At 37.9% G+C, this 14,587-nt stretch overlaps 1 protein-coding gene across 8 annotated transcripts in view; it reads left to right on the plus strand.

The window, feature by feature from the left end:
* LOC105480053 (nebulette) overlaps positions 1-14,587 on the plus strand; it is a 379,519-nt gene that overhangs the window by 275,432 nt on the left and 89,500 nt on the right. For 6 of the 8 annotated variants that reach the window (XM_024792279.2, XM_011738502.3, XM_011738501.3 and 3 more), the window contains one exon: positions 4,898-5,008. The exons of the other annotated variants lie outside the window; for them this stretch is intronic. In XM_024792279.2, the coding sequence (XP_024648047.2) occupies positions 4,898-5,008 (111 nt within the window). The remainder of the gene's footprint in view (positions 1-4,897; positions 5,009-14,587) is intronic. 8 annotated transcript variants of the gene reach the window in all.

Below are 14,587 nucleotides of genomic sequence, written 5' to 3' on the forward strand. Positions count from 1 at the left end.
TTAAAAAGCAGATAATTACAACCCAACACTTGATATGTGACAAGCAACAATTAAGCAATAAAGAAAGAAAAGGAAAACAATCTATTATTGCTTTTATACTTCCTTGGGAAGGTAACTTTTCCGATATTTGCATCCTCATTTCTTTGGAAGCACACAATAGCTCTCAACTTCTTATAGCATAAATAGGTCTATAATACACAAATCCCTGCCACATAGAACTTAACATGAAAAATAATCCAGGTTGTATATTTTGGAATCTATGATTTGTCAGAATAGGTTCCCACTGATATTGTTAACATGTTATCCTATACTAAAATAGACACCACTGGGAAAGATACATATGCACTCACTTTCTAGCATTGCTTTCCATTGTTGTAATTAGTCACTGAACTTGTTAATAAAGAAAAACCTGGATTCTGAATAAGGTAGCTATTTCAAAGATTTATGCAACTGTCATAACATTTCTTTAGATTTACGTACATCAATGTTATTATTGTTAAAATTGTGATTCTTAGAGTTTACCTAATAACAAGAGGGGCAAGAAAGTAGAAGAACTATTTGACAGTATCTGTGATAATTAAACAACTAAACATTTACTGTGTCCAAATAGTATCAGATTTGTGATATCCTAAATTGGAGTATTGGATGAATTCAGAAATTTAATGACATTCTGGGTTCTAATGAAAAGTCTCTTCAACTTTTGACAAATTATTAGAACAAACTATTATCTTAAAGTCAATTTGCAAACACTCTCAGATGCTTAAATTCAAACTAGAATGATAAGGTAAAGTTAGCTAGATGAACACTGACAGAAAATGCCTGAAAGGAAGAAATGCCAGAAAAAGAGAGAAGTGTAGAGTTTTTAGAAGGCCATTTTATTAGCTATCCCCTGTTAACAATTTTATAAGCACAGATTACAAAGAAAGCTTCTGAAAATGAAATGGGCCATGCCATGAGGTGGCAAGATCCTTCTCATCAGGGCTGTTTCAGGCACAAAGGCTAAATAATACCTTATCATAGAAGCAATTCAGGCTACTCAGGCATTGGAACTGCAGCTTAATGAGAGTCTATGTGTCATCCGCAGTGGTCGCAGGATTCTGTTTCAGAAGTCCAGAGGTGTCTATGCTATGGGAATAAAAGCTTATTTACCTGTGTCACATAAAATGTAATGTAAGTTATGTTATTGTTCTGATCGTCTTTGTAGCATCCTATGCTATGTTGTTAGAAATAACCATCAAGTAGAGTTAAGGAGCCAAATAAATCATACTTTTCAGAGGCAAAGCCATTATTTTAATTTTCATTCTTGACCTCCTTGGCCCGTAAACTTTAATTTAGAGATCTATGAATTTTCTGAAAGTGAGGGCAGGGAGAAGCTTCAGGGCATCTGTGAAACCCCCAATTTCAATGCCAAATTTGGCCAGGTGCTGTGGCTCATGCCTGTAATCCCAGAACTTTGGAAGGCTGAGGCGGGCAGATCTCTTGAGCCCAGGAGTTCAATACCAGCCTGGGCAAAATCGTGAGACTCCATCTCTAAAATAAATGAATAAATAAGTAAATGCCAAAAAATTCTGTAAGTTAAACATAAATGTACATTTTATCTGTATACATATGAAATATAAAATATGCTATAAGATCAAAAATGTAAAATAAATGTATTTATCACTTATATAAACATAAAGTGTATATGACTATTGCAAGTGGACTCCTGTCTCCAAGTTCCTAATAACATGGCAATCTTAGTTCTCAAAATATGAAGAAAACAGCATTAATCTAGGGAAATGCCATACAATAATGACAAATCCTAAGAAATCAAATTTATCAGCAAATTTATTAGCTTGACACAATTTTCCATTAGCTATTTTAAGGAAGAAAATTAATATGATAAATTAAAGTTCAGCTCCCTCCAATTTGATGTAATCTTAATTCTAAAGTGGTACTTAGTAGTGGCTATAAATGAAATGATGATTTTAATGCTGCAAGTAGAAAATTACATAGCCTTTTTAAGAAAGAGTGCTTTTTAAAATTGTGCTTGATGACTCATCATTTCTGTGATAACCCACAAAATGATCAGCTGCATTGTGTTACATTTATATAGTCACAAGTATATGATAGTAGGTCTGAAGTACAAAATAAACCAGGCAACCATGAAAAAGGAAATAGGCATATACTACTTCTTTTCATTTAAGACGAAGGAGCAAATCTCATAGAAGTTTTTCCTTGGCTTTATAGACTTGGGTACCCATTAAACTCCTCCTTCCCCTACCTCTGAATTATAACACGGAATGTAATAGAACTGAGGTAATGGACTTTCTCCACCTGAATGGAGGTTTTTAAAGGGTTCCCTGCTTAACATAATTAATTGGTGAAAATGTAAAGATGCAGTCTCCAGAGGGAGATATCTTGATGGAGTATATTGATGGACAGACTCTAACAAGATGAATTATCCCTGGAACAACGTGAGGTGCTGCTTCTGAGTCCCGGTAACCAACCAAATCCACAGGATTTGAGGCAGAAACATGGCTGGGCGAGACTTAATAAGACTTAAAGTTATCAGTTGACAGAAGTCTCAGCATAGCTATCAAAAGAAAAATGTTGTGATCTATGGATATGTTAATAACGTTTAGCACAGGGGAGGTGATAACCTGGATTAAATCTAACAGTTCTAATTAAGATTTGTCCCACCATTGTGAGCACCTTAAGAAAGAGATTGATAAATTGGGGTTTGGGCTGAAGAGAGCATGTAAGGCGTTCAGGAGTACAGCACTTTAATCCATACTGCGAGTCTGGAGGAACAGAAGTCATTGCCGACTGTCTTCCCACATTGGAAGCTCTGTCTCATGAACTAGGCTCTTTTCATATGGCCACATAGATGCAGCTAGGGGGAGATAGACTGGGGTTTCAGTAAAGAAAGAACTTTTAACCTGAGCTTTCAGAATTTAGAGACTGTGGTGGCCCAGGTTGAGTTCTCTTTCAGTGGAAGTTTTTGAAAAACTAGATGGGGGTCTGTCCAGAGAGGGGATTTAAACATTGATAGTTATACCAGATGACATTTTTTTTTGGATGATGAGATTCCATGACTTTAGTTGTAAAAGTCAGACTTACAATGATCACATTAATCCTTTAAATAGGTTTATTATCCAAGTTGAATGGGTGGTTAATACTGTTTATAAAAGCCAATGAAGGGTTTAAGCTCACAAGAATGTTTAGTAAACTCATTTATTCATCTGTTCACTAAACATTTATTGCATTTCTACTCTGTCATTCACTTTGATAGGCACAGGATAAAAAGATGTGTGAGATAGGCATGCACTCAAGGAGCTCATATTGGTAAACACTTTCTCCTTAAGTTTAATTTTATATATTCTTTGCATTGAAAACTAGATCTTGTTTTGTTGTTGGTAAAGCCTATTCTAGTTTTTCTTTTTCTTTCTCTTTCTCCTTTCCTTTCCTTTCATTTCCATTAGTTTCCACTTCTCTTCTCTTTTCTCATTCTTTCCTTTCTTCTCTTCCCTTCTCTTTCTCTCTCTCCTTCCTTCCTTCCTTTTCTTTCCTTTTTTTCTTTCTTTTTTTCTTTCCTTTCTTTCTCCTTCCTTCTCTCTCTTCTCTTCTCTTCTCTTCTCTTCTCTTCTTTTCTTTTCTGTCACAGGATCTTACCCTGTCACTCAGGCTGGAATGCCATGACTCACTGCAGCCTCGACTTGCTGGGATCAGGCAATCCTCCTGCCTCAGCCTCCCATGTAGCTGGGACAACAGCCATGTGCCACCATACCTGGTTTCGTTTTGATATTTTGTAGAGATGGGGGCCTCACTTTGTCATGATCAAGTCTCCCTCTTTGACTTCTCTAATTACACGCATGAGCCACTGAGCCCAACCTACTTTTTCTTTCTTAAGTTGCCATTTTTCTCATGTCAAGTAATTCCAACTCCATTTAACATCCTTTTAGTATAAAACTTTTAATATATTTTAAAATTAATATTGCCTTTCTGTCCTTCATTTGTTATTGTTTTATTCTCATTCTTTTAGCTATTCATTTATTTATTTATTCATTCACTGAGCAGTATTTTGTGCCAGGCACTCCTCTGGGTTCTGAGGATTCAGTGAACATAACAGTTGTGTTTAGTAAGGGAAGATGGATAAGTAATTATACATAAACTAAACAAAGTAATTAAACATTATGAAGGAAATAAATAGGTTAATAATATCAATGGAGACCAAGGGGATAACTTGGTTTCTGTCTTTGGGTTCCTCTTTAATTTCCAACTTTGTGGTTGAGTTTGGTTACATCTACTTCTGAGATATCTTTCTCATATCCCCTCTCCATCCTAGTATGGAGGAAATTCAACATAGTGGTTAGGGATGGCATTGGTCCATTTCCCTAGTGGAGGCCAAGACTTGACATATCTGAGAATTTTGCCTGCATGCTATATTTTCTCCCAAAGGTTTGTGCATTTGATGAAGCTTATATTATCCTATAGCTGTGCCTACATAAAATCAGACACAATCATTTGAAAACTAACAGTTTACTTTCAAATATCCTATAATTCCCCTCTAATTGTTTTACCAAGATTTAAATCTTTGACATCTATACCCCAGAAAGCTCTTGGATGTGGATGGTTTCCCAAAACTGCACCCAAGGTTTAAGCTAGAAGAATAAAAATGGAAATTCCATCTTTGGTCAAGGACATTTTGAAATAGACAACAAAGAGTTAGAATTTGGAATCTGAACAGAAGCACAAAGATGAATGCATTGTGGATACTGTCTTGTTACAGAGATTTAGGCAAATTAACTATCAGTGGTGGTATTCAAATATATAAAGTCCTAGCAAAACACTGAAATTTAGCAGGCAAGAATTTATACACCTCTAAATGGGACTAACAATTATTTGTGTTTTTCAGGTGGCCTACAAGCAGAAACATGATGCTGCCAAAGGATTCTCAGATTATGCCCACATGAAGGAGCCCCCTGAGGTTAAACATGCCATGGAGGTCAATAAACACCAGAGTAATGTAAGGAAGCTCATTCCTCATGATTTTCTAGTGAATTGTAGTTAAGTCATATCAAGGCTTATGATTATTTTGCTGAAATTTAAATATTACAACAGCCCTATTCAAAAAAGACTTTAATATTTCTTATCAGTCAGAGGTACATCTATATTATTCTATCCACAGTCATTAACACCTTGCCGAATACCTTTATGTTATCGGGCCCTTTCAGGCATTGGAACTTTGCTTTGTACAAGACAAATGTAGATTCTTTAGACCTATTGGGTTATCAAGCATTTCCAGAGCTTCCTTGACTTGATGTTGAAGCTCATGGCTTGTAAGTCTAGAATCACAGAAGAACTGGAAGAAAGGGCATCAGGAATCAATGGCACACAGAAGGATCATTCACTAACACCAGCTATATTGTACCCACTACTGTTTTCTCTTTTCTTTTCTTTTTTTTTTTTTGAGACAGAGCCTTGCTCTGCCACCCAGGCTGGAGTGCAGTGGCGTGATCTCGGCTCACTGCAACCTGTGCCTCCCGGGTTCAAGCAATTCTCTGCCTCAGCCTCCCTAATAACTGGGATTACAGGTGCCCACAACCACACCTGGCTAATTTTTGTATTTTTAGTAGAAACGGGGTTTCACCATCTTGGCCAGGCTGGTCTTGAACTCCTGACCTTGTGATCCACCTGCCTCAGCCTCCCAAAGTGCTGGGGTTACAGGCATGAGCCACCGTGCCTGGCCTATAGTTTCTTTTAGGATGTTTGTAAGAACAAATGGTCCAACCTAAGACCCATGGGAAATATGACAGCAATAGATGCCAAATGGCTGACTTTAAAGCCAAAGTGGAGGAAGTCAGTCAGTAGAAAATCAGTTTCTTGTTTGGTAAAAGTTAGCAGTTGCATCAAGGTTTGCGTGCATTTGCTCAATTACCACCACCATCCTGGTGGCCTAGAAGAGTAATTTCTTCCTGGAATTGTAGGGGAAGCTTTTTTTAATCTCCTCATCCTGACTTTTCTCTCCAAAAGGAATGTGTGAACTGTTGGTCAGGTTCTTTATGCATTAAAATCAGTTAAGATAAAGTGCCTGTCTTTTTTGGGTCAAGAAACTCCCTTTCTTGGAAAAGTACCGGAAGTCCAGTTGTCATCTCACATAGAGTCTGTTCTGCCACTTAGTCCCTTTATGGAGTGGTGCTTGGCTGACCATGTGCCCCCGTAGCCCCACTGTGCAGAGTGTTTTTCGCAGAATGGCAGCTGTTATTTGATATTAAATTGCAATAAGCCAATGTTTAAGTAAAAAAGTGGAATGAGGTTTTACTTTTTAACCCAAATATACAAACATGTGCCAATAGCAGAGCACTTTGCTAAGATAGTTTAAGATTGCTAGGAGATGAAGAAGCTACATGTCTATAATTATTTTAAGGGTTCTTTTAAGGGGATGCTTTATAAGAACTGTTTGCTTAAGGATGACTGTAATAATCATAATAACTACCACTTACTGAGCACAGCCATGCACCAGGAACTATGCCAAGACTTTGGTCATTTCCGAGTCTCATGAAAACCCTGTACTGATTCTTATTTTGTAGATGAGGAAAATGAGACTAAGAAATCAAACTGCTGAGTCTGCTCTTTCTGTTCCACCTTGCTGTTTCCACCTTAAAGGTCACTGGCAATTAGTCAAGGTTTTAAATGCAGTTTTTAAAAATGGGGAGCAAAATAGGTTATCTTCAGATTTCAAATGCACTGCAGGAGAGAATGGCAGAGAATCCCTGAGTTTCCAGTATTTTAACACTGAAGAGACTAAATTCACACAAAAGGCCACGGGTTAGAAGGTGGTCTGGTGGTCTGGGGTGAGGTCTCTTGTTACACGGATCCCCGGGAGGCTCTTTCCAACTCTATAATTCAATGAAATTCAAATACGGAAGTTCCTTATCATAGAACTGGGCTTATTATTTTAACTCTGCCTTTTCTTCTAAAAGGTCTTTGATTGAGGGATTGAGGGAATAGAGTATAAAGCCCTTTTCTCCTTCATTCAATACTGTGTACTTATGGGAGAAGGCTGTGTTTACTTATACTCCTCTGCCGACTTGACTCAACCTTTGCATGCAAAGTTTGTACATATAATAGGATTTAGAAAGTGTTTAAGACTATTTACTCAGATTTAAAGTGAGAATGATATTTGTATTCTACCTGTGAAGTAGTTGATATTCCTCTGGAGTCAAGCCACTTAAAATAATACATTTGTTGTCCCTACAATATGAAATTTAAACATAGGTCTTGAAAGTACATCTCTTGGTTCCGTGGGTGGATCTATGGAATCTCTATAAAAGACAATCTCCCATAAACCTGTCTCCTGTAAAAGTTCAGCCCAATGAAACTCATTGCAGAGAATTTGCTAGTAGAATTACCGTTTCATAATGCAGACTGTCACTTTGCACTATGGCTATAAATGACTTCATTTAATTTAAAATAAAAGTGTGTCATATGTGTATCTGATTCACCTGAAAACAATGGAAGTCAGCATCTTTGCCTAACTTTATGTTTCCATAAAAATCAAGTCAGATTTCTAATATCCTTTAGTGAACCAGGATTTCTCTCTCTTGTGCCTTTAGAAATGCGAGTAAGCAGAAGAGAATGAGGGAGAGGGCTCATGTGACTGTATGGATTAATTTCCACCTCTGAGTAATGGAGTTCCCAGGGGCAGAGTTTTCTGGAGGCAGTAGTCTTTTGTGCCACCCCAAAATTAAATGATCTCCAAACAGTAAAAAAAAAAATTTCTTAGAATAGCCTCCACTGTAGTGAAGTGGCATCATTGTCTGGGGTAATACCTGAGGTTCATCATCTCATGTCAAGTAAATTAAGGACATGGACACACACAAGGAGTGAGTTTAGGAGTGGAGGTTTACTAGGCAAAAGAAAGAGAAAGGAGAACAGCTCTCTTTCTTGTGAGAGAGAGGAGCACCCAAATGGGACTTGTGCCTTGTGGCAGAGTGCACCGGATTTTATAGATGGGCTTGAGGAGCCGGTTTCTGATTTACATAGGGCCCACAGATTGGTTGGACCAGGTATAACATTTACATAGCCTGTGAGGAAGCTGGTTGCCCCCGCCCAGTCCCACTATGCAAATGGAATCTTTGCCTGGTGGTTTCCCAGTTGTCTGCTCCCTACTGCACATGTGGTTGGAAAGGAAAAGGGAAGATGGAACTGCCATTTTGAACATGCCTACTCCCAGGTAGCCTTTTCCCATTGGCACAACTGCCAACATTCACATGTTCAAGCTTCCAGCTCACTTGTGTATGTCTGCAGCTCGATTTTACAGGCTGCTCTTTGTTAGAAAAGAAAATGACTTTGGGGCTGCTTTTCATTAAAAGGAAAGCCTTACCAAGGACTTCCTTACCCTTGCTATCTGCCTAAATAATTTATTCTTAACTCCTGTATCAGTAGCATATAGAAAAGGAACTTGGAGTCAGATGTTGGTTAAAATGCTTCTTGACAATACGTTGCCTAGATGACCCTGGACAAGTTACTTAATGTCTCTAAATCTCAATTTTCTCATCTGTAAAATGGGGACAACAATATCTACCTCAAGATTCTCACAAGTATTAAATGAAACAATATGCGTAAAGGGCTTCACAGAAGAGCCTCCATCTTAAAGGTCACTGGCATACATTATTGGTTCTATTTGGTCCTCCTTCAATTTTTAAAGGGTGAGTTGGGAGTTTAGGGTGATGTCATAGTTAATTTGAAACAATTAAAGGAAGTCCAATTTATAAAAGGCCAAATCAATATGAAATTTATATTAGGAAATGTTTAGGTCAGAAAGGCATATTCAAAAGGTTCCTGAACCTATCTTACTAATACTATAATCAGAAAATGATTAAAAACAGCCAACTGAAATCTTTTTGTACCTTAAGGGATATACCCCTGCCAAACTTTTCTAATGTAATTAGAGAAATTGGAGATATTCTATCCCGTGACTTTCCCCTAAAGATGGACTTATAATGAAAGCCCTAGTTATATTATTAGTTCTCATCAATCTTATCAGAGACATGAAGTCCAACGGTTCTGAAATAAGTCAAACAAATTTTAAACTCTATTTTAAGTTTTGTAAGTAATGTGGTCTATACAGACTTGTGATGAAATTGGAGTGGTAAACTTTTCCCAAACACCATATTGGTAATCGATTCAATGTGTATTAGAAAGAAGTATTCAGCATGGGAAATAAAAGACTTAATGTTCTTTTCAAGAATGATATATGTACTTTCTTAAAATTAATAAAAACTTATCAGTAGACAATTTCTATTCCATCAGAAAGTGAGAAAGCTTAAAGATAAATCAGTAAAATGATACTGGAAAAACAATTATGACTCTACGTGGTTCCCCAATGAGACTTACAATAATGGTGCTTTAGGATTTAGCATTAAAATTAGATATATTAGTATTTTATTCATCTCTAAGACAGAATAGTTAGTAATACTTATTTTGCCTTCTATATAAGATTATGGTGGTGATAAAATTAAATCATGAATAAGAAAATAAGACAACTTTCATCAACTATAGAATGATTTATAAGCAGTGACAGCAATCCTAAAGGATAAACCATTCTGGCCATAACTCTGTAGTTTACTCCTTCTTTTGGAAGATTAAAAACTTTTTATCTCTTCTGAATAGTATCAGAACCTATGTTTACTTTATCTTTAAAAGGCTTATATTCTCTTACAGAAAAATAATATTTACAATTTAATAATTTAGTAGGTTTTTACGCACAGCATGCCCAGACAAAGGTAAGCATCATTTGAGATGGAATTAGCAGTCCACATGCCTATTTGATGATACCTGGAGGGCTTCTCTAATGTGAGAGTTTATGCTAAAGACGAAGGTTTTCTTGAGATGGGTTGAACCATTGCTTAAAGATTATTGATATATACCAGTTACATGATTTGCCTCTGTTCCACAAACTTAAAAGATTATATATCCTGTTTCCTTTCTTCTCACCAAGAATCAGTTTAACCTTCAAAGGGATCTGGGTCAGCTGGATGTGTTTTCTTTAAGGTCTGTCTGCTCATGCAGGCCTTAGCCCGCACGGCTGGCTGGCTGGCTGGCTGTCACTCCTGCAAGGCTGCCATCCCTGAGCTGTCTTAATCTTCTCATCTCCAAGTGAAAGTCATCTCCTTGACTTTCACTTCAAGGAGAGTCTGTGGAGGTTTTGCTTTTCTCTGGTTTATTAACTCACCTACCAAAGAGTCTCAAATCACTGTTGCCTGAGTATAAAAAGCTTGCTGGAAGGCCACTGTGAATCCTCTGACTGCACACGTGTCTGCCTATACCTGCAGAATAAAGGTGTCTATTTCACGTCCACTTTCAAAATCTCACATGCGTTTCTCTTACTGGTCATGTCTAACCCAGAACTATTTAAGGAAAGGGATTCTGAAGGATGTAGTTCCAGCCTTAGAAGGGAGTGTTGATGTAGCCCAGTTGAGTCAAGACACATCAGGTGTGAAGTGAGGATTTAATGAATTGATGCAGAAAAGGATGGCCTGGCACCTTGGACGCTCTGCATGAGCGTGGGGAACGTGCAAAAGACATGGCTCTTATGAAACAGAAGTGGAAGGATTATAAGGAGAGAACAAGCTGAGATTAAAAGAGAATAATGTAAGATAAAAATATGAGCTCAGGGTGAAAGTGAATATGGTAAGATAAAGAAATTCAGAGAGAGATTTTGATGGACTTCAAATATTTGTTGGAAGTAACAAAGAACAGATTTGGCACTGTAGAAAATGTGAGGCTGGGTGTGGTGGCTGACGCCTGTAATCCTACCATGTTGGGAGGCCAAGGTGAGAGGATCACTTGAGGTCAGGAGTTTGAGACCAGCCTGGCCAACATGATAAACCTCGTCTCTACTAAAAATACAAAAAGTAGCTGGGTGTGGTGGCATGCACCTGTAATCCCAGCTACTCAGGAGGCTGCGGCAGGAGTATTGCTTGAACCCAGGAGGTAGAGGTTACAGTGAGCCAAGATCATGCCACTGCACTTCAACCTGGGTGACATAGCAAGACTCCATCTCCAAAAAAGAAAGAAAGAAAGAAAGAAAGAGAGAGAGAGAGAGAGAGAGAGAGAGAGAGAGAGAGAGAGAGAGAGAGAGAAAGAAAGAAAGAAAGAAAGAAAGAAAGAAAGAAAGAAAGAAAGAAAGAAAGAAAGAAAGAAAGAAAGAAGGAAGGAAGGAAGGAAGGAAGGAAGGAAGGAAGGAAGGAAGGAAGGAAGGAAGGAAGGAAGGAAGGAAGGAAGGAAGGAAGGAAGGAAGGAAGGAAGGAAGGAAAGAAAGAAAAGTGAAATGTAGGCTGTGTTAGAACTCTCTAGATTTAGTGACAGCAATCTATTTCAAGTTAGTGCAAGTGAAAAATGAGATTCTGTTGTGTATGTAATTGGCAGATCCAAGCTATCTTCAGGCATAAGTGGGCTGGAGGCTTCACGGTGTTACCAGAACTCTTCTTCTCTCCCCACCTCTGGGCTCTGGGATGTGTATGACACTTTTAGATAGGCGCTTTCTCTGTGGATTCAAGGTGGCAGCTGGTGTTTCCAAACTTTAGTCATCCTTACAGCAGCTGATGTCAGAGAAAAGAAGAGCAGCTCTTTCTCTTCCAGCCTCAGATCATTCAGATGACTCTGGCCTTGCTTGGGTTACGTGTCTGTCTGGTTTCCAGATGGATGGGGTATCTGACTGGGCAGCCTAAGTCAAGATGAAGGCAGGCTGAACAGAGCCCCACCAATCACATGGAGTGATGGGGGAGCTGTTTCCAAATTAAAAAACCTAGGCTGACAAAAAAATTTAACACATGTCCACCACAAAGGGATTAGATAGGAGAATGACTTAGATAAATGAGAAAGAATAAAGAGATAAATTCAGTGAAAAGAAGCCAAGAGGAAGAGATCAAGCATGTAAGGTAATAATTCTAGGTGTTCCTATGGAAGAAACCAGAATCACTATTTTCAGATAAGACTCTATACTGTTTACACTATTAAAAGGAAAAAGTGGATCATCTTGAGTACAAGATCAATGTATAAAAATGATAATCATATGATAATTTCTTTGCCCAGTGCCAGACATATAGAACAAAATGATGAAACTTCATTGAAAGGTATAATAAGATATTTAAAGAAATGGAGGAATATCCCACTTTCTCCTAGGAAAAGACCGACATTTTGTTACAATATCATTTTTCTTTAAGGCATTTTATAGAATCAATGCAATGCTCGTTAAAATTACAGTTATTTCCTTTGTGGAATTTACTAAAATTATTCTAATAAAAATAAGAAAATAAATGAAATAGATGAGTAGTAAGGAAATGAAACTTTAACAGATATGATTGTTTGAAAAATTTCAAACAGTCATACATTGAGAAAATGTATGAGTGAGGTAGTGAATGTTAAGTCCTTAATATGGTACATAATAGTCTGAAATGGAGATTATTATTATTATTATTTTCCTCCCCTCCTCCTTCCTTCTTTCTTCTTCTTTAATCTTTCTTTCTTTTTCCTCCTCTTTCCCCTTTCCTCCTCCTGTTCTTCCTCCTTCTTGTTTGTTCTCTGCTATGCTCCGAGGACACAGTAGGGAACAAGACATTAAGGAAAATAATGTAAAAGCAATTATTGACCCTCAAGGTCACATGTCTACTGAGTTGATGATTTCTTCTTTTCCCTGTCCTTATGCAAAACAAGATTTATAGAGCACCACATTGTCATGAGAAGACTGAAGAGTGAAGGCCAGTCCATTGTTCCAATATGGTTAGCATTTAGGATTTGAATTTATTAAGGAATAGAAAAAAACCATATATGTATACACACACTTTGACCTCCAAGCCTCTCTTCTGCTGTGTTACATTTTTTATTCTTCCTGAGTTCTGATGGGTGGTAGATTGGAGCAAGTACATATTGAGAAATGTCAGATGAGCTTCCCTCAAACCTAGTGTTACAGGAAATGGGTCCTGATCCAGACCCCAAGAGAGGGTTCTTGGATCTCACACAAGAAAGAATTCAGGGCGAGTCCGTAAAGGGAAAGCAAGTTTACTAGGAAAGTAAAAGAATAAAAGAATGGCTACTCCATAGACAGAACAGCCCCAAAGGCTGCTGGTTGCCCACTTTTATGGTTATTTCTTAATTATCTGCTAAACAAGGGGTGGATTATTCATGCCTCCCCTTTTTAGACCATATAGGGTACTGGCCTGATGTTGCCATGGCACTTGTAAACTGTCATGATGCTGGTGGGAGTGTAGCAGTGAGGATGACCAGAGGTCACTCTCCTTGCCATCTTGGTTTTGATAGGTTTTAGCCAGCTTCTTTACTGCAACCAGTTTTGTCAGCAAGGTCTTTATGACATGTATATTTTGCCAACCTCCTATGTCATCCTGTGACTTAAAATGGCTTAACCATCTGGGAATGCAGCCCAGTAGGTTTCAGCCTCATTTTACCCATTCCCTTCTCAAGATGGAGTTGCTCTGGTTCAGATGCCTCTGACACTAGCAATGGGTTAGGTGTAGGACAATGAGGCATCTGTGCAGGAAGCCATGTTGCCATTCCATGTATATTCAGACACCCTTGGAGATAGTGACATCAGGAGTGTCACCCTCTTGAATGTCCCCCCACATAAGCCCCCTTTCCTATGGAATATTCCCAGGGAGTGATATCCTGGAAGATCTGACAAGTGATCAGGCGTGGAAGCTTTTTTCTGTGTGGCTCCATGGTGTCCTCTTGTTTGAATTTGCAGTTCATGTCAATCTTAATATTTGTTGTGAGTCGCATATGCCGGCCTCTAATTTGCAATTTACATGGATGATGGGGCCCTATTCAGAGTCCTGCTCCTGCCGCCTTTGTGCTGTTCACCTCTCTTCACGCAGTCATTAGGCTGAACAGCATATAATTAGGTAACACATGTAAAGCTTAGATTTCTGAAAGGTTGCGGTTCTTTTCAAAAAGTAAGGGTTTCCAGTTTTACCCTCATTCTTTTCTAAACAAAAAGACATTTCCCCCCTGTGGTTTTCATATGAATGTAGTAACTTAGAAGCAGTTAGTCTTGTAGTTGGGTAATAATTTGGGTTTGTTTTCACCTGAGAGCCAGTTTTTGTTTACACAGCTTGTATTTAACTTGGCATAGGATGAGATTGATTTACCATCATTTGTGGATGAGCGTATTGCTTTTTGAAGCCGATGGAACTGGCCTGCTTAAAAACATTCCCTAAAGATTTAAAATCCACCCAACAAAATAACTCAGTTTCCGGCTTATTTTTATGTTTCTTTTACTACCTGTATGCATAAAACCTACCTGAAATGACTTGTTAACGTAAAACCTCTGAAAATATAAATGTGGAAGAAAACAGATGTTCCTTCTGAAATTATACTAATTGTGCTTCAGCTGTGTTCACTTGTCAGACAGATTCATGATTATAAATGTAGTTTAAAAAATAGTCTTGATGGTGAAGCAAATGTAAGCTCATAAAAGAGTAAATAGAAGTGTACATAAATGTTTCATTGAAATAAAGTAACATAATGCACAGGGAGCCTGTTGATGTATTAATGCATTGTCACTTCTTACACTTGATCTTATTTT

Source organism: Macaca nemestrina, chromosome 9 (assembly GCF_043159975.1).
Source record: "Macaca nemestrina isolate mMacNem1 chromosome 9, mMacNem.hap1, whole genome shotgun sequence".
In the NCBI taxonomy this organism is placed as follows: Eukaryota; Metazoa; Chordata; class Mammalia; order Primates; family Cercopithecidae; genus Macaca; species Macaca nemestrina.